Source organism: Rhagoletis zephyria, unplaced genomic scaffold (assembly GCF_001687245.7).
Source record: "Rhagoletis zephyria isolate East Lansing unplaced genomic scaffold, Rhagoletis_zephyria_1.1 Rzeph_scaffold_00088, whole genome shotgun sequence".
NCBI classification, from domain to species: domain Eukaryota; kingdom Metazoa; phylum Arthropoda; class Insecta; order Diptera; family Tephritidae; genus Rhagoletis; species Rhagoletis zephyria.
The window spans coordinates 104,093-123,592 of record NW_016157172.1 but is presented as its reverse complement, the minus strand read 5'-3'; the positions used below and the strand labels follow the sequence as shown (position 1 = coordinate 123,592).

At 36.4% G+C, this 19,500-nt stretch overlaps 1 protein-coding gene across 2 annotated transcripts in view; it reads right to left on the bottom strand.

The window, feature by feature from the left end:
* Positions 1 to 19,500, bottom strand: part of LOC108374380 (uncharacterized) — a 70,923-nt gene that overhangs the window by 21,662 nt on the left and 29,761 nt on the right. For both annotated transcript variants that reach the window (XM_017630366.1, XM_017630372.1), the window contains exon 2: positions 8,123 to 8,226. In XM_017630366.1, coding sequence (XP_017485855.1) covers positions 8,123 to 8,224 — 102 coding nt within the window. In that variant the 5' untranslated portion in view covers positions 8,225 to 8,226. The remainder of the gene's footprint in view (positions 1 to 8,122; positions 8,227 to 19,500) is intronic.

Sequence of the window (19,500 nt, the reverse complement as noted above, 5' to 3'; positions counted from 1 at the left end):
AAATTTGTGGAACCGAGATCATATAAGTTAATTGATTGGTTTTCACACACTTTTGAAACACAAATTATATGCTTTTTTACTGCAGACAAGTTGTTGCCCCATAACACAGCAGAAATCTTCCAATCAGGGCTGCCAACTGTCCTTAGTTATGAGGTGCCATATTGAGGATAAAAAAGTGCCAAAATGTGCCAAAGAGAGAAATAATAAATTATGCCAAATTGAAAAATTAAGTGCCATTTGAAGTAAAATAGGGACAAATGGTACGGTTTGAGCCAAGTTAGCATCCCTGCTTCCAATAACTTACAAATATAAAAAGGTGAAATATCGAGGGCTTGAATTCATTAATACCCTCTATCTGCAATTTGCACAAAAACTATTTTGTGATTTTAGAAACCATGTGGGACTTATTACCTGTCGTTATATAAGGTAACATTAATATCACTGTTGACAGTTAAAGCTTGGGTGGATTTTTATATTAGAATCTCATCTTTGTGAAAAATGTGCAGATAGAGGGTATTATTGAATATAAGCCCTCGATGTTTAAAATATATAAAAATTTTATTTCAACGTATACAAAAAGTAAATCCACCTGCGTTACAGCGCTAACGCGGGCCGCCGCGAAGCTAAGCAAATTTAATGTTTGAAAGAGAAATAATGTCAATTGATTTTATTTCGTTTTTAAAAAGGTAATAATGTCAATTGACTTTATTTCGCACCAGGGTGGGAAATAAAGTCAATTGACCTTATTTCCGTTGATCTTATTACCTGTCACCTATATTAGGATATATGGTCCGTTTTTTCCGAGAAGTGGACCAGGGACTGATCTATTGGAAAAAATCGTATTTACGGTCCGATTTGCTTAAAATTCGGTACGTAGGTAGCTTTTTAGCATATATATACTCATGGAGAAAATTTGGGCTATTTGAAAAGGGGTGTGAGGCCTACAAACGTACCGACCTTTAGCTATCTTTGAATGAATTTTTTATTCTTCTGTAGGTGTGTTTGTGAGTGATCTCCTCCTAAGTGGTTGTACGGATTTTAACGAAACTTTTTGAGTATTTGAGTGGGCCTCTGGATGGTTTAGTTTCACAATCTAATCCGACAGTTGGCGCTGTAGTTGAGTTATTACTAAAAATCTTATTTATGATCCGATTTGGCTAATGTTTTAAATATGTATGCAATACTATTGCAAAATCGTGCTGCCAAGTGGTGCTGAAGTCGAGCTATTACTAAAAATAGCCAAGTGAGAAAAGGGGCCGTGAAGGTCAGATTAAATCGACCTGTTGCACCACTGAGTATATCGAACGCTCCTGCGTTGCAATTGGCCCAATGGATGTGATTTTTCAATATTATTATGCGTTCAAACTTTTAAGGTATTTCGTCTGAAATAAGTATATGTATATTGCATTTCTGTAGAACAATGATTCGCACCCGTTTTGAAATTGCCACCTACTATACTGTAAAGCTTCTAGGACATTCACTATAGAACCGGGTCATTGTTGCCGCCAGGGAGTGAAGAGGAAAAAATTTATATCGCTTTGCGAATAACCGTGCTATAAAATGCCGCACAACTGGAGAATTTCAAGAACGGATATAACACTTTCCTTAGGTTATTTAAAGCGGCAAATGACCACCAAACCTTAATCTTAGCAGACAAATGTGCCAATGAAAATCGTAAACGTGAATTGTTGGTGAAAATGTTGGACCAAAAAGATTCAATAAAATATATAAAAAATTTGGGCGGGACGAAGTTCGCCGGGTCTGCTAGTTTATTATAAAATCTGATTGGAATTCATAATGCGTATTCATTTCATGACAAGCAAAGGTTTTGCAGAAAAGGCACCCAATGGATGGCGCTGCACCTGAAATATATAGAAAGCCCCACGGGGTTTGCTCTGCTTTGGCCCTATGTTTATCTTAGACGAATTTACTTTTCAGATGGCTAAATCAAGGATGCGTTCAAGTATGCATATAAAGACCGTAACACTGTGTAAGCGTGATCTTGCATCTACCTCCGATTGACGAAGTTGCTCGAGGCGGCCATTATTACAGCAGTAAGACTCAAAGAAACCAATTCATAAATATTAAGACGAATTGTAAAATTAGCGAATTGACAAGGAACGATTCGACCACATCTGTCCAAGAAGGAACACGATAGGTATATCACTGGCTTCATTTGAACGATATTCATGAGATCACACGACTCATTTAGTGAATGTACGCGAAAATTTTTCATCCTGTGGGGCAGCGAGGATTCTTGGCCTTCCTATAATTGAAAACGCTCATCTGTGCTCTTAAGTTTCCGTATAAGGACTTTTACTGGCTAACATGGTATACCGGACCAATGCTGAAGTTGCAGGATCATAGAAGAATATTACGCACGCTTGGCAGAGATCTCACAGGTGGAAATAAGACCATAGGTAAAACGCATTATATCGAAAGGGATTAGATTCCATAAGGAATCACAGCGCTACTATTCTTGGCATATGTGTGAGGAGGATTCCCCTTTTTAGTCGTTTCATTTTAAACTAAAAATGTTTACTTTAAGACTGCTTTTGCTTTTAAACGCTATTTTTGAATTGGCCAACGCAAAAGATCTTATTAGGCGCCGCGAAGCAAGCGGGCATTTGCTAGTCTACGTTACGTTCATTTAGCTGTACATAAAAGCGGTACCGCTATTAGCGTTGAGAATTGCGTTCGGTATGATACGGTCGTAATATTACGGCACCGCTTTTCGAGGAAACCAAAGCTTTACCGGCGGGTCGCTAAACGACTCGGCAGGAGGTCGCAAAAACGACTCCCCCGCAGCCCACAAAAACGATATACTAGCGAACTGAAAAACGATGCTCTAAATTTATACCAAATTTAAAGTAAAATATAGTTTTATATCAAATTTAAAAAAACTTCATACCCACAAATTGTATTTTTTGTTAATTAGGCCAATAGAGTAAACTGTACCTATATAAAAAAAAAATTTTAAAAATTTAATATGAAGAATATTATGAATACTGAAAAAAAGATGTAGGCGGCTTAATTTTCTGAGTACAAGTGTACATTGTGGATTACATATTCTGGCATAATATAAAATTGTCATAACAAAAACGGTTTACTATCCAAATGAATGACTTTTATTTTTACTTAGATATATATTAATGTGGCGTGGAACTTGTCCAACCCAGACCGAAGGTTCTTCAAAAAACTTGTGGGTTCGAAGAAACGGATTCGTTTCGAGTTCACCAAAACTACTTCGCCAGAGCGACGTCGTAACGATGTCGTCTTCGCCCTGTGGCAAATTTGGTATGTACATACATACATATCTGTGTACGTATGGAATAGTAGCTTATGTCAAAAGCCTGGCTTTAGTATAATGCAGCATTCGCAGCGAATGACTTACAGGCGCCGAGCCGTTGAATAACTTTTGGCAAATAAACGTGCAAGAAATGGTTCCGATATTACGAAGTCAATATTCTTACTAAAGGCCAAATTCACAGTGCGTAGTTAACTCAGAATCGGCAGTTAACTACAGATTTTTGTACTGAAAAACTTTAGTTAACATCGATTCCAAGTTAACTACGCACTGTGAATTTGGCCCTTAGTCTCATCAAAAAATTCTTTGTCGTTTAAAGAATAAAGGGAATGCCGCCTTTTTCGAAAGCCTGCTTCCGGACATAAGGACTATTCCATACGAGCACAGATATGTATGTGTAAGTTTTAGATCAAAACTGGAACTCTGATGTATGTATAGTATCCGGTTTTGTTGTATGGACAATATTTAAAAAAAAAAACATTAACATTAACAAAGCAACCAGTGCTGTTTTTTGCATTTTTTGCGTTTTTATACCCGAGTGAACTTGTGCACAGGGTATTATAACTTTGTTCGCATAACGGTTGTTTGTAACCGCCAAAAGGAATCGAGATAGATGTAGGCAAATGTATACATAAATGATCAGAATGAAAAGAGCAGTCGATTAAGCCATGCCTGTCTGTGCGTCCGTCCGTCTGTCCGTATGCACGATAACTCGAGGAAAATGTTAATAAGCCACAATAACATTGACAAATACATAGTTTAGGAAGAGCCTGCCTAAAACTATACAAAAGCAAAAATAAGCAAATGGATGTATAGAATTGACAACAAAAACCACGCTGTCGAGTTTAAATAGCGGCAAATCAGCTGCACTTGATAGTAGTTGGTTGAATAAGGAAAATGAATTAGCAACAAAAGTTTACGGGATGTACAGTGGTTAATGCTTCTGACTTTGAACATCGAATTCGCAGGTCCGATCCCTGCTGAAGTCTAGATAAAAGAAGTCTGATGAAGAGATGTGGTGATCTCCGAAATAGCTGCTATAACTTCTACCGCTTAGACTTTGTTGCTTTTTCAGTTTTTCCTAATAAAAAATCGTGGTACAAAGCTCAATAAAAATATTAAAAAAATTGAGATATCTCGACGAAATTTGGTACGAAGGTAGGTTGCAATTGAAGGAGCGAGATCGGACTGTAACAACGCCCCCTTTTCAGATAACGGTATTTTCGAAAAATGCAAAAACTATGATATTTCAGTAAGTATTGGATCCAAATTGTTGAACATTGTGAAGTAGAAATTTGGTGCGAAGTAATATTATTATGAAATTTTTGGAAAAGGGGTGTGGCCCCGCCCATTTATGATGAAATACTGTATCTTAGCGCCGCTTCACAATACATACCAAACTCGGTACGAGCCTTGCTTAGGATCCAGCTAAGAAATTTGTTGAAGACCTTTGAAATCGGGCAATAGCCACGCCCACCTCACATATAACGGTAATTTACAGAAACACGAAAATTTCGAATATTTTAAATTTTTGGATTTTGGACGTAGCTCCGCCCACTTATGACCAAGAATGTGTATATCGGTAACCGAGTTATCAATTTATATCAAACTCGGCGCGTTTAAATAAACTTTGCCCAAAAAAACAAATCGAAAGCAACACTCCCTCTTCCTCTGCTACCACCAGCGGGTACCGAGTTGAATACTTTCAGAGCTGGAGCGTCGGTGTCCATTCGAACGACATGGCCAAGCCAGCGGAGCCGCTGTATTTTAATTCGCTGCATTATGTCCATGTCGTTGTAAAGCTCATACAGCTCACCGTTCGATCGTCTGCGGGACTCGCCGTCGCCAACACGTAAAGGCTCGTAAATTTTCCGCAAAATCTTTCTCTCGAATACTCCAAGAGCCGCCTCATCGGATTTTGTCATTGTCCATGCTTCTGCGCCATATTCCAGCTCGGGCATAATGGGTGACTTATAGAGTGTGGTTTTCGTACGTCGAGAGTGAACTTTACTCCTGAATTGCCTACTCAGTAGAGATGGGCACGGGCGGGTACGGGCCGGAATATTTGCTGTCAGCACGAACTCGTGCGGGCCTGGGCGTTCAGTAAAATTTCATAAAAGCACGAAAAGGCACGAAAAAGCCCGTTGCTAATACTAAAAATTTAAATGGGCTTTTATTTTTATACAAAAAAAATTGTACATATTTAAAACTCTTTTGATAAGAGAAAAGCAAAAAAATAAATATTTGGAAACCGTTAGAAAATATATGATACTTAGTAGTTTTGTTTACATAAATATCTGTACACAAAATACCTTCCACTTTTTCTACTTCCCAGAAAATATATTATAAAAACCTTTGATGTACAATATTGGTTTGCTTAAGTAAATATACATATGGAAATAAACACAAAATTAAAAATATGTACATATGTATACATACAATAAAAGTTGGCCCTTTATTTCCGGGCTAGGGCGTGTCCCGTCGTACCGGGTCGGGCCGGGCCGGGGCCCCCTAAAATTTTTAACGTGCGGGCTTGTGCGTGTTTTTGAAAGTTGATTTTGCACTCGTGCCGGGCCGGGCCTGAAAATTTAGGCCCGTGCCCATCTCTCCTCAGTCCAAAGTAGCACTTGTTGGCAAGAGTGATTCTGCNCATATACCAGCACGGGCATGATGAGTGACTTATTGCACTCGTGCCGGGCCGGGCCTGAAAATTTAGGCCCGTGCCCATCTCTCCTCAGTCCAAAGTAGCACTTGTTGGCAAGAGTGATTCTGCGGTGGGTTTCCATGCTGACATTATTATCGGTTTTAATGCTAGTTCCCAAGTAAACGAAATTCTCTACTTTTTCGAAATTATAACTGTCAACAGTGACGTGGGTACAAAAGGCGCGAATGTGCTGACTGTTTGTTTGATGACAGGAGATACTTCGTCTTGTCCTCGTTTACCACCAGACCCATTCGCTTTGCTTCTTTATCCAACTTGGAAAAGGCAGAATAGACTTCGCGATTTTTGTTACCGATGATGTCGATGTCATCGGCACGAGCCAGAAAATGCACGGCCTTGTAGTAAATTGTTCCTGTGCGGTTCAGTTTTGCAGCTTTTATTATCTTCTTCAACATCAGATTAAAAAAGTCACATGAAAGGGAGTCGCCCTGTCTGAAACCCCGTTTTGTGGCGAACGGTTCGGAGAGGTCCTTCCCAATTCTGACGGAGCTGGTGGTATTGCTCAACGTCATTTTACACAGCCGTATGGGTTTTGAGGGGATGCCAAATTCAGACATAGCGGCGTATTGGCAACTCCTTTTAGTGCTATCGAAAGTGGCTTTAAAGTCGATAAGTAGGTGGTGAGTGTGGATGCTTCTTTCGCGGGTCTTTTCCAAGATTTGGCGTATTGTGAATACCTGATCTATGATGAATTTTCCAGGCCTAAAGCCACACTGATAAGGCCCAACCAGTTCATTGACGGTGGGCTTCAGTCTTTCACACAATACGCTCGATAAGGCATTGTAACCTATGCTTAGGAAGCTGATCCCGCGGTAGTTGGCGTGAATGGGGGGTCGCCTTTCTAGTGGATTCGACAGAGCACACTTAAATTCCAGTCGTCGGGCATGCATTCATCCATAGCCATATTCTGCATAAGAGTTAATGCATGCACCTTATCAACTCCTCGCCACCGTACTTGAATAGCTCAGCTGGCGTAATTGCTAGTCGTACCTCGTCATAGTCAGGCGTAGGAACATCGACTCCGACATCATCGAGTGGGGGCTCGGGTTCTTCTTCCCCACAACTTTCCGTGTTGCTACCGATCAGTAGGGCGGAAAAGTGTTCCCTCCATAATTTAAATACGTTCTGAACATCGGTAACTAGATCGGCCAGCATTTCAAGCTCTTCGCACTCTTCGCCTCTCTCTTCTAATTGCGGCAAATACTTCTCGCTTCCGTCTTCAGATCCCTATAGCGGTCCCACATAGCGCGCGTTGCGCCTGATCGCAGCGTGGCCCTGTAGGCGGCATCGTTTTGCTCTGCAGCTTCAGCGGCGGTACTTACTGAGCGGGAAATGTGGTTCCACTGTTCGCATATGTCGGTTTGTTGAAGAGTGCTCTCTGAGAGCAGGTGTGAGAGTCGAGTAGCGAATGCATGGGCTGTCTGTTGTGATTGCAGCTTTTCGATGTTAAGCTTTCCTTGCATATTTGGCGCACATTTTTTCTTGCACAGAGGCGGGTGCCTATCTTGGCTGCAACAAGATAGTGGCCCTATTTTATTTTTTATAAATAAGGCCATTATCATATAATAGATTTTATAAATCCAATGGAAACACGGTACTAATTTTTTTTTTATGGGGAGTGATGCAGTCAATTGTACATGTATGTACTTACATATGTACACATGATTAGAAGAGGTCACGTGAAGCTTTTTAAAAGGTATTAAACACGCTTATGCCAACACGAAATGGGCGTTGTCTGTGAGCTGTTGGCCAAAACGTGTGCCAACCAGGTATGAAAATGCACAGCAGTATTTATGTCTTTGCGCATAGTTACATACATAGGTACATAAATAGACTTGAAAACGGAGGCGCCGCATTTCGCGCCACAATTTACCGCAAGGTAAGGTCGCCAAATTCATTTGCACGCTATCCTCTTGGCAGTCATAAGCAATTTTTATTAGACATTTGTATGTACTTATTTTGTTATTTTTTATTTATGCACACATATACATTACATATTACTAATATTGCATTGTATTTTATATTATTATTTTTTCTACTTCAAAGGGAAGTATAACCAAACAGCTTTTTGACAAATATAAGCGCAAACATACCTTTAGTGATTCCGGTAAGTATCTTTCCAAATACTCCAAAATTTCTGGAAGCTCAGATTCTTGCACCAAACGAAAATGTTTACCTTCAGGAATGATTTCCATTTCTGAAAAAATACATATTTATATAAATAGTTACAAATATACTTTAAAAATGATTTGTATAAATATGGAATAATAATTTTTGCAAAATTCGATTTCTCAAGAAATTTGAAATTTGAAAAATCTCAAAATGGTACGGCCTCATTTGACCCGAATTTTTTGCTAAGTTTTATTTGATGTAAACAAGACATTTTACAAACTTTATTTTGCTCTCAATAGACTAGAATACTCGAGATCTTTTGCAGGGGTAATGGTTACACCTTTTTATTCATGTTTCAGCCAGTGACGGACACAAAACCCCAACCCCCACTGGATCCGCCACTGTGAACGCCTCTAGCACAACCGATTTTGCTCATAATTTCTCCATTTTGTGCAGTTTCACGTTGGTTTGGTATGTTTGCAAATTTTTTACTAAAAGTGATACTAAATATGAAATTTTGCCATTATTATAATGATTTATTTCGGCATAAGTTAAGAATAAGGCCCATTCGGGCTTTTGTAGTTATATATTCAAAATTGTCTCTTTGTTTTCTCAACAAAGTTAAACTTTACAGCTCAATTTACATTTAAAGTCCGTTTTAAACTTTATAGCTATGTATGTCTAAAGTAAAGCGTTTCTATTGTCGGGTTTTGACGTTTGTATGTTTCTTGGCTGCAAACAAATTAAAAACTGACAATCAAATGATTTACTTTAGGCACAACTATCAATTTTACAGCAACCCTTAAATATAAAGTGAGCTTTAAAGTTAATGGTTAATTGAGAAAACGTCCCTAAGCGTGTTTATTTTTTCCCCAAATATATATTTTTTTTTGTATTTCGATGCCGTCCCGGTTAATTCTGAAAGTTGTTAACATTTACATCAACTATCGATTGTACTATCGATAGTAGCGCTTGTCACTATCGATGGTATTGCTGCAAACTATCAACCAGTAATGATAGTTTTTTCTCGCTCTTAAGAGTAGTTCCCCAGTACGTTTTTCCAACGAAAAATTGAATCAGAAAATTTTCAGAAAACTAGCCGAAATCGTACCCAGTGATCGGACTTCAAAAAATTTGTGTGGTAGAATCTGGAAAAAAATGTGGTAGATCTCTGGTTCTGGATCAAACTTTGTACAAGAATTAAAAAAAATCTGAAAGGTTTCACCTAAATTGCAAACATTTTAATTAGAATCTACAACAATTCTAAACTAAAAGTAAACAACGCCTTAGAAACTTTAGATGCACTGAAATTTGCTAATATTTACTTTCACAAAAATCGCCGTTTTTTAACATTTTTGCTATTAATTCTTTTTACAAATGGTAAGTTTTGCAATTTAATAGAATAAAACCACGTTTCCTATCGAAAAATTGATTATTGAGAAAATTTACTATTTTAAAGTTTATTTTATCCTCCCAATCGGCTTCGTTGTAAGTGTTAGTGTTGGACAATTTTTGCTCTTAAAACCAAGAAAACTATGTCGATCAAAAATAAAACTACTCAAAAACGCGAATATGTGGTAGATTTTAGACCTTGTGTGGTAGATGTGGTAGATGCCCAAAAAAGTAGCAGATCTACCACAATGTGGTAGAAGTCCGATCACTGATCGTACCCTTTTCACAACCCCTTTCGGTACTTCCGCAGACCTAATCCGCGTTTCATCCACTTTTCTTCTCGTTTTCCGATTAACTTTCGGATTTTTTGCTGGCTGGGCTTTTCTCGTAACAAGCGCAGCAGCTTCGCGCACGTGTATTTGTTACTTATTCATTGGAACTTCACAAACACACTGCGAAAGCGCGAATCAACACCCGTATTGGATGACGCTGCGAAGACAACAGAGGTCTGTGAAATTAAATAAAATACATCTTTGGTTTTCCTAGCACGTCGAGATATTTTTATTGGTGAAATGTATATTTTAGAATTTCTAGCAATTTGTATGAAACCCCTATAAATAAACAAAGTAAATCAGAAAAACGTATGTAACTTTGAAGTTAACGCTAAGAAAATTGATAACAGCAATTTAAATGGAAAATGATTTTTATTTTCTGTCAATTTCCATATAAAATTCAAAAAATTTAAATAATTTTTCACTTAAAGTGCTTTCGTGAAATTGACTGTCAAAATTATTTTCTTAGCGTTAACGCGAATTACCAGCGTTAACTTGGAAGGTTTAGAAGAAACCATTGACGAATGTTTTCCCCAACATTGAATCTGAGGATGCCTTCAGCTGGATAACATACCCGTTTTCACGTGACCCGAAAAGTAAACCTACCGAGATGACAAATTAACCTTTTGGAAACCTTCTGGACATCAGTGAAAACAGAGTTCTGGAGGCAAGTGTATGCAGAAAACACTGCTGTTGGCAAAATTGCATTAAAAATACTAGTGACTTTTACTTTTACATTTCTATGTGAGACCGCATTTTCAACAAATGCTTACATAAACAAGTAATTTTTAAGCAAAAAACAAAACCGACTTCAATTCCCATATAAAAATTTTACGATTATCGTTAATCTCTTCCTGTAAACCAAATTAGAATGGAACACATTTCCTTAAAAAAAAAAAACGTGGTCCAAAGTTATGCGGTACAATACATTAAAAAAATAATAATAATAAAAAATATTTCGACGAATTGATAACCTTCTCCTTTTTGTGTAGTTGGTTAAAACAGCGTCGGCGTCCAATGATTTCAGGGTAAAATTGGCAAAGCTCCCAATAAACTTAAGGGAAATAATGAAATCATCATAACAATTTCAGTCCTCACATTAAAGCTAAATGAGCGTAAAGTTTGAATTGTGTTTTCTTGTTTTCGTAGACATATGAATAGGAGGGGTGCCGCGAAATTTTTTTACCACTAAAAAGGTGCCGCGGTGAAAAAAGTTTGGGGACCCCTGCTCTAGCAAGACGCTGAATGGCTCAACAATATTCCAAATGCCTACATCGATCCGCTAGGCGTATGATTGCACTAAAAAATCCAAAACATCAAGCATACAGTTACAATCTTGTGTAAATTGCCAATCTTGTGCAGTATTGACAGTTTGGTAGTGGTTCAGATGAATGTTAGGTTGGTTTAAGTGGATTGTCACCCTGGTGACAAGCAAGTTTGGCATTTTGATTCCACAACTCTTACAACCTGCAACCATTTGGTGGCAGGAATGGCTTGCCGAGTGTGTTAAGCCTCATCCTTGCCAGGGCTGGACACTCGCACACGAAGTGTTCGACTGCCTCTTTTGAGCCAGGGTCATCGCAACTGCGACTGAACCTGTTGAAGGGCAATCCAATCCTTTCAACATGTATCCCTACGGGCCAGTACCCTATGCACACTGCAGTAAGTTTGTAGGTATCTTCTTTGCTCATTTCTAAGAGACTTTTGGTTTTAAGTGGAGCTAGATTTAGCTCTTTATTTTTTTATTTAGCTCCGAAAATTGGGCTTTAGCTCCTAACTATTTTTATAGCTCTTTTCAAGTGCTCTAGAACTTTTCTAGCTCCAGAAAGTTTTAGTTGTAATATATTAAAATTAAAAATCTGTAATTTCATTGCAAAAGTGTTGACTAAAACTTATTTGGCTTTGGTCATCTCAGGCAATTTTCGATACCGTCATGATCTTCTATTTCGATTAATGGGTACTACATAGTCCTAATCCTAATAGGTAATAGTCCCAGTTCCACTCCTAATGCAATTGGCGCACAAGCAAATGGAAAAAGGGCAAGTATAATTCGAGCTCCGATAAGCTCAGACGGTCTATCCTCTCCCAGGCGACCACGGTAGAAAAGTAGAGCCAAAACTTAAGCGTTGATAAAATTACAAATTTCGAGATGCCACTCTCTTGGCAAACTCTTGGAGCCAGGTTAAAGAATTCAAAAATTAATTAGAAAAAATCCTTTTCCTAAACGCGCACTTTTTGTTTTTACCTTACTAACTTCACCTTTAAGGAGGAAATAAAACTTTTCCGAAAAATTTTGCGAAAAAACGATTTCGTAACCCGAGTTTTTTATGGTCAATTCAAATATTTGAAATTGCAGATTTTAACAGTTTGTAAAGTATTTTTAGTTCACTGTCTAGTTTATCAAATAAAACACCTCTTTGAGGTAAAATTTTCGCGTGACGAAAGCTGAACTAGAAACACAAAATTTATGATATCAATTTCGTGACGAAAATTATACGCATTTTTTAACTGCCTTTGAAACGTAGGGAAAATCTTTTTTATTCGTACGAATCGTTGCAAAAGTTCTGTTTTTTAGTTTGTGTTTCTAGCAGTAAGCGGAATTTCGCAACGTTCCGAATAAATAAAAAAAGATTTTCCGTACGTTTCAAAGGCAGTTAAAAAATGCGTATAATTTTCGTCAAGAAATTGATATCATAAATTTTGTGTTTCTAGTTCAGCTTTCGTCACCCGGAAAGTTTACCTCAAAGAGGTGTTTTGTTTGATATCAATTATTTTAGGGTAGCACATTTAAAATCGACGAAAATACAAACAATAATCTAAATGTTTTATTTTTCTGAAATAAGTTGCTAAAAATGTTATCTAAATATAAATTATGTATTCAAATCGATGTGTCCATTAAAACACATAGTTTTTCGAATACGGAATAAAGCGAAAAAGAATGATCATATCCTTTGTATTCAAAAAAATTAAAAATATAAAAAAATTATGAGAAATGATAAAAACTTATCAACTTGGTACCAACTTTGGATACAATAAACAACTGTATTCGCCTGATTGTATCGTAGTTTATTTTTGTTAAGATTTCTACCGGGTGTGGGGGGCACACATGTGCTTTTTTAAGAAGTTTTACTTCTATCGCGTGTACGGTGTTGTACTCGTGCTATTAAACTAATGCTTTTTTCTCAAGTAGTTTTGCTGAGTGGCAATATATACATATGTATGTAAGTAGTAGCGGCACATTGGGTGAACTAAATGCATTCATACATACATATTTATGTACAACTGTAGGTAATATTGTACGCGTCTTCCTAGGGAGGTTAAGTGCGGGTGATAAACCCATGTAGCATAGTTAAATACTCTGTACATACCTGCAATTAAAATGGGGAAAAATGTAACAATTTTGGCATGTGGCTGAAAAAAAAACTTTAAAATACACACAAATTGTGGTTTCCAAGACATGTACGAAGTGATTAGCACAGCTGCATCCTTCGACTTGTCAACTCGCGGGAAATTCCCCGATTCGCAGGGAATTTCCGTTTAAGTAGCATTCGGGGAATGAGAAATTTTTTTCGGGGAACTAGGTATGTTATTTTTATATCTTAAAGTAACAAAATTAGACGAATATGTTAATTTTTAACCATTTGACCCTTTTTGGAGCGAAGTTTTTTCTATTTGAATCGTAATATCTCCACAACAAGAGTTTTCCCAGATATAAGCTATATACCATATGAAAGCTAAGGTTTTGGGCTAGACTTGTGGAAACCTAGAATAAAATCGACTGACCAGTTTTTGAGAAAATGCCCCAAATTTTTATTTTTAGCAGCCCAATTTTAAGTTTTCGAGCGATAACGTTATGACATATTTATATTTTATAAACACAAAAGATAGCGTTAGATAGCTTGTTTGAACGCCCTTCTACTGATATCCACATCAATGACATGGACTGAGTAGTGCGGCCTCAGTGGTAGTTTAAAAAATTGCCTTTTTTCGAATTTCAGGCAGCAGCCACGCCCACAAAGGCATACGAATCAAAACATCCTGGAACAAAACATTCTTAGTTTTTTTTGTACTTTAATTCCTGAAAGTTTGAAAAAAATTAAATGAAGGTACGTACCAGTGTACGAAAATAAACTATATTGTACGTTACTATTTCGTTTCGTTTATTACTTCAACAGTTCGGTACAATACGAAAACAAAACGGCTGAGTTCACTTTGGCGATAGTACACTACAGTAGTTTAGTAGTTACAGACGAAACAACAAACGAAATGAATCGTGCAGAGAAAAATATATGTATGTATGTACATATATGCAATAACTAAATACAAAACGAATGGCTGCAATGAATAAAAAAAATAAAAATGTTTTTTAATTGAATTGGCCATGAAAATTTACAAAAAAAAATATTTTTCACGTAATTGAAACGTTTGCATACATATAAAACGTACCCTATGGCATGATTCAATTATTAAAGATTTTGTAAGTACCTTTTTTCTAAAATTTGACTCTCCCACCCACAGGGACAGTTTTTGGTAGCAGGAGAAAAGGGAAAGAATTCGATCAGACTTCCTAAAATGGTATCTAAATTCCACAAAAAGGTGTGGATAATAGCGAATGGTGGTATTTTAAAACAAAAATTTTATAATTTAAACAAGCTTATTTACATCGAATATCTCCCTGATCGTTATTAAAAATAAATATTTCTAAGTATATGTATGCCAAACTTTCGTACGTCCGACGGCGCATAGCACGAGAATGAGTGGTCCACTTTGAGATTTTTGTTGTATTTGTTTTCCAGATGATGGATATGAAGAAGCTATTTGTTTGCGGAAAACTTATGGAATATTTATTAAAAAAAAAAAAAGACAAATAAAAACATTTGGAGCTTACGTTTATTTCGCTGCTATGGCTGGGTTGCTTCGAATATGGTAATCCGAGTTCTTTGATGTTGCACTTTTAGTGTGCTGGGGAAATTATGCCACCGTCAAAATATTAAACATTGGCTTACACAGTCACGATTGGCAATTTGTGCTGGGTGAACTCAGGAAGAATAAAAATAACACACAGCTACTGAACGAAATTCTAAGTGGAAAACTCGGAAAAATCCGGAAGAACGCAAAAAATTTTAATTTTTTCGACGAAAGCTTGGAAAATTTCGGATAATTGTGAATTTCATTGGGAGCTTGAATCAATTGGGAACAATTTTCTCCTATGTTTCATAACCGATTCGAATGGGTGCTGCTTTTTTGGAAACGTGTTTAGAAGAAGGAGTGCACAAAGTTTTAATTTTTCCGATAGTTGGGGCTATGATTAAAAAAAATGCAGTTGGTTCGTTGGTAGCCTTTTGCCTAGATTAGCATATAGGATTCATTTTTTCCGTTAAGTGAGTCAACAGTCTTGATCCGATTTGCTTGAAATTTAGCACGTAGGTAGCTTATTCGCTGGGTTAACATATATGATATTTTTTCTGATAGCTGGACCAGAACCGATCAATTCAAAAAAATCTTCAATCGAATCGAGTCATTGTTTTCCAGTTCGAAAGGTGTTTGAAGGCGCCGCAAACATGCGGGTATTGCCTATTCAACAATACTTATTATACAGGCCAACAAAAATGGAAAAAAATTTGATGCAGCAAATGTTAACGCTTTTTGACAGATTTTTTTGCGCTGATTACGAATCCGTAAGCAAAAAGTTACCATCAGCTCCAGATTTTAAGAAAAAACGAGGTCAAATTGTCAAAAAATCGAGTTTTTTGCAATATTTGAGAAGCTCTAGCAAAGAAACAAAGGGTGGTAGAACCTTCCACTTAGGCTTTGATTAAAGCAAGTTCCCGCACCTTTGCTTGATGGTCACTTAGCGCTGGTTTCTCCAACTCAACTTAACTTAGCTTAGCCACTTTTGGACTTAAGTCAAAAGTTAGCCTACGTTTTACACAGCTTATTCTTGACTGAGTCGAGAAAATTGGCTTAACTAAGTTAAGTTGAGTTGGAGAAACCAGCCCTTATAGTCATTTGTTGAACAGGAATAACTGATTTCGGGAAGTTTGAGTTCCTACCGCAATTAAGCAAAAGGTGATAGAACCTTCCACTTAGGCTTAAATTAAAGCTAGAACTACAGACTACCATCCCTGAAAGTACTATTCCTGCACCTTGCCCTAATGGTCACCTATACGCATTTACTCTTTATCGTCAAAAATGGTGTAAAATCAGTGTTAGCTGTTAAATAAGTGACTAAAGGTAACCTTAGGGTCAAGGTGCAAGAATGGTGTTTTCAGGGATTCGTTTCATTGCTAGAGCTTCTCAAATATTGCAAAAAAAGCGATTTTTTTACACTTTCATCACATTTTTCTCAAAATCTGGAGCTGATGGAAACTTTATACTTACGGATTCTTAATCAGCAAAAAAAAGGCCTATCAAAACCAGCTTCAACATTTGCCGCGTCAAAATCGGTGTTGCCCTGTGTTACCTACACTAATTATATAAAGAGAAGCTCCTTCTTTTTATAAGAAGTGATCTCGCGAACGGCTGTACTGATTTTTTGAAATTTTGAACACCTACTGCAGACTTTGGATATGTTAAGGGAGCGTGGCATCACCCATGCATATCGAATTTTTCATACCGTATATCTCTGAAAGTATTTGTGGTAATGTCCTGGAAATTGGTATAGAGAATTTGGGGCTACTGGAAAAGGGAAGTGGCGCTTTCCAAACATATTGAAACTTTTACCTATCTGTAAATATATACACCCAGAATACAGTGTGTTTTTTTTCGTAATAAATTTTTTTGTACCAAATTTTGAGTATGCAGTTTTGTAGTTCAATTTCAGTATCATAAAGTGCAAGTTTTTAATGGCTATAAGATACCGTTGATTTTTGAACATTTTTTTCGCTGATGATGTTGCGCATTTTCTCCGTATAACGAATGCGTGAGAGTTTTTTTGTATGGGAAAAAATGCCGAAGAGTGTCAGTATATAAAAGACTTATTCTGGTGGCTTAACTCCTCCTAAACGACCGAAACGATTTTAATGATAATTTTTAGTGGCGCTGGAGCCGAGTTATTGCTAAAAATCGTCGACTCGGAGGCACCAGGGATCAAAGTTAAATTACTTCCGTTAAATCAACCATCAGAACTATTGCAGTCCTTGCTTTACGGTGACTAAACAGAATGTGGACCAATGATACTCACCAGTTTGTAAATTGCCACCAACTATACTATACAGATTCAAGGACGATTCACTATCGAGCCGCAAGGACTTCTTCCCGGTATAACGCTTTCGTCAGGTTATTTAAGACGGCAATGGGGATATGCCTTCTGTCGGCCACAAAACCAAACATGAACGTGAGTTGCTGGCGAAAACGTTGGACCAAATATTTCAATAAAAAAATTAATTTTGGGCGGGACGAAGTTCGCCGGGTCTGCTAGTTGCGTATATTTAAGGACCATGCAGTTCGATTGTTTTTATTTTTCGGTTAAATAGTTAATTATGTCCTATACAAGGGTCCAAAAAAAGTAAAAGAAAACAAATGTTTTTCCCTGTTTGTATCTCATTGAAACGTACGACTGTCACATATGTGACGTATGGAAATACCCATATGTACGTGACAGACCTCATGTATTTACTCTCGCTATATTGCAGTCTATCTCTCTTGTCAGAATTTTTTTAAGTTTTTATAATGATTTGTTAAGTTTTTTTCATGAAACGATTCTAACTGCCTATTCCCCTTTCGATTATTTAATATTTATTATATTTTTATGAAAGTGTAGCTCGTTATATAACAAAGACCATGTAAGCCAAACTTTTATACGTGTACAAAAATTAACTAAGTTCCACAAAGTTTCATCAAAGTTTTGAGCTTTTTAATTAGATTTCTTAGCAACATTCCGAGTATGCAGTTTTGTAGCCCATTCAATTCAAAGTGCAAACTTTAAGTAGGTAGGACTTGCCTTTGATTTTTGGTAAATTATTATTTTTTTTTTTAAGTTGTTACTCCAAAACTGCTTACTCAAAACAATTCTAAGAAATCAGATTAAAATGTTTAAAATTGTGATCAACATTTGTTAAAATACGCCGAATTTTTAGAAATGTTCTACATAGTTTGAAATTTGGATTTACATGGTTTTTTTTAATAGTAAGTTATATTTTCATAAAAAAATAATAAACATTTTTTAAACAAAGTGCATACATCTAGATAGCCAACCGTTCAGCTATGGAAAAACTAAAAATGCAGATCGATAGTATTTTTTACGATGATTTCAATTATACAAATATTATTTGGTGCAATTGAAAAGTAAGGTAGATATAAGAGGCTGAAATAAAATGTTTTGATATTTTAAAATATTAATATTTTCTAAACTACCTAACCGATTAAAGACGTAATGATGTCAAAGAATTCAGTGATAATAAAAAATATAAATGTACACATAAGTACATAAATGTACACATAATTAAACAAGGAGAGTTAACGGAATTTTTTGGAAAGTGTACGGTTTCCGCTGGAAGTGGAAAGAAATTCTGTGCAAAAAATATCATATCACTCTTACGCTTTCGCCCCTATTTTGGCAATACAGAAAGGAGAATTATACTTTGTAAGGTTATGAGCCCTGTGCGCGGCCGAAGGCCGCCTACGCAGAAAGAAGTTCTGCGAAAAAGAAACTATGATATCACCTCACACAACACCTGGCACTTGCTACCAAATGCATTTTTATTTTTTTATCATCATTGAATTCTGAAGACTCAAAAGCAAAGCATAATAAAATAAGTATATCAAATTAAAGGTAAGAACTTGCACTTTCTAAATGATATACATTTCTTTAACATTATCTATGTTTTTTTTTCAAAAAAAGTTATTTTATGAAAATATTAAGAATTTTTTTTTGTTTTTTAATATTTTTGGCTTGAATATATCGTCGCACCCAACGAAGAATAGAACTTCTCAAATTACCGTGGAAGAATAGTACGTTTCACTATTCGCGTCGAAGACTAGCACATTTTACTATTCGCGTGGAAGACTAGCATATTGCAGATTTTTGCGTGGAAGAGTAAGCTGTATTTATAGTATATATAGTATATATATGTATATATAGCATTTTCAGTTTAAATGAAACCCTTTTCAAATTAAACGAAACCTTTTTCAAATTAAATGAAACCTTTTTCATGTTAAGGGAAACCGTTTTCAAATTAAATGAAACGTTTTTTATGTTAAGCGAAACCTTTTTCAAATTAAAGTCCCTATTACGGTTTACAACTCCACTCAGTTGAATTGAAATTGAAACAACTCAACTTTAAAACAACTTAACTCTTTTTTGGCATTACGAATTACAACTCACTTAAGTTGAAGTTGTATTGATGTTGCCAACCTAAAAAAGTGACGATTTGACAGATAATTAAACAGCTGATGATTTTGTGGCGAAAAATTAAAATATACTTTACTTAATGTTTACGAGAGAGTGTTTTTTTTTCAAATAAAAAGTAAAATGGACATAAGCGTTGATTTATTTTACAACGATGAAAATGTTGGTCCCAAAACTGATGTGCTGCGCATACGGAAAAGGCTTCGTGATCACTCGAATCCTTTGGAACTTCCAAGCACCAAGTAAGAAAAATTGTAGCGACAATTGAATGGCATTTTAATAATGT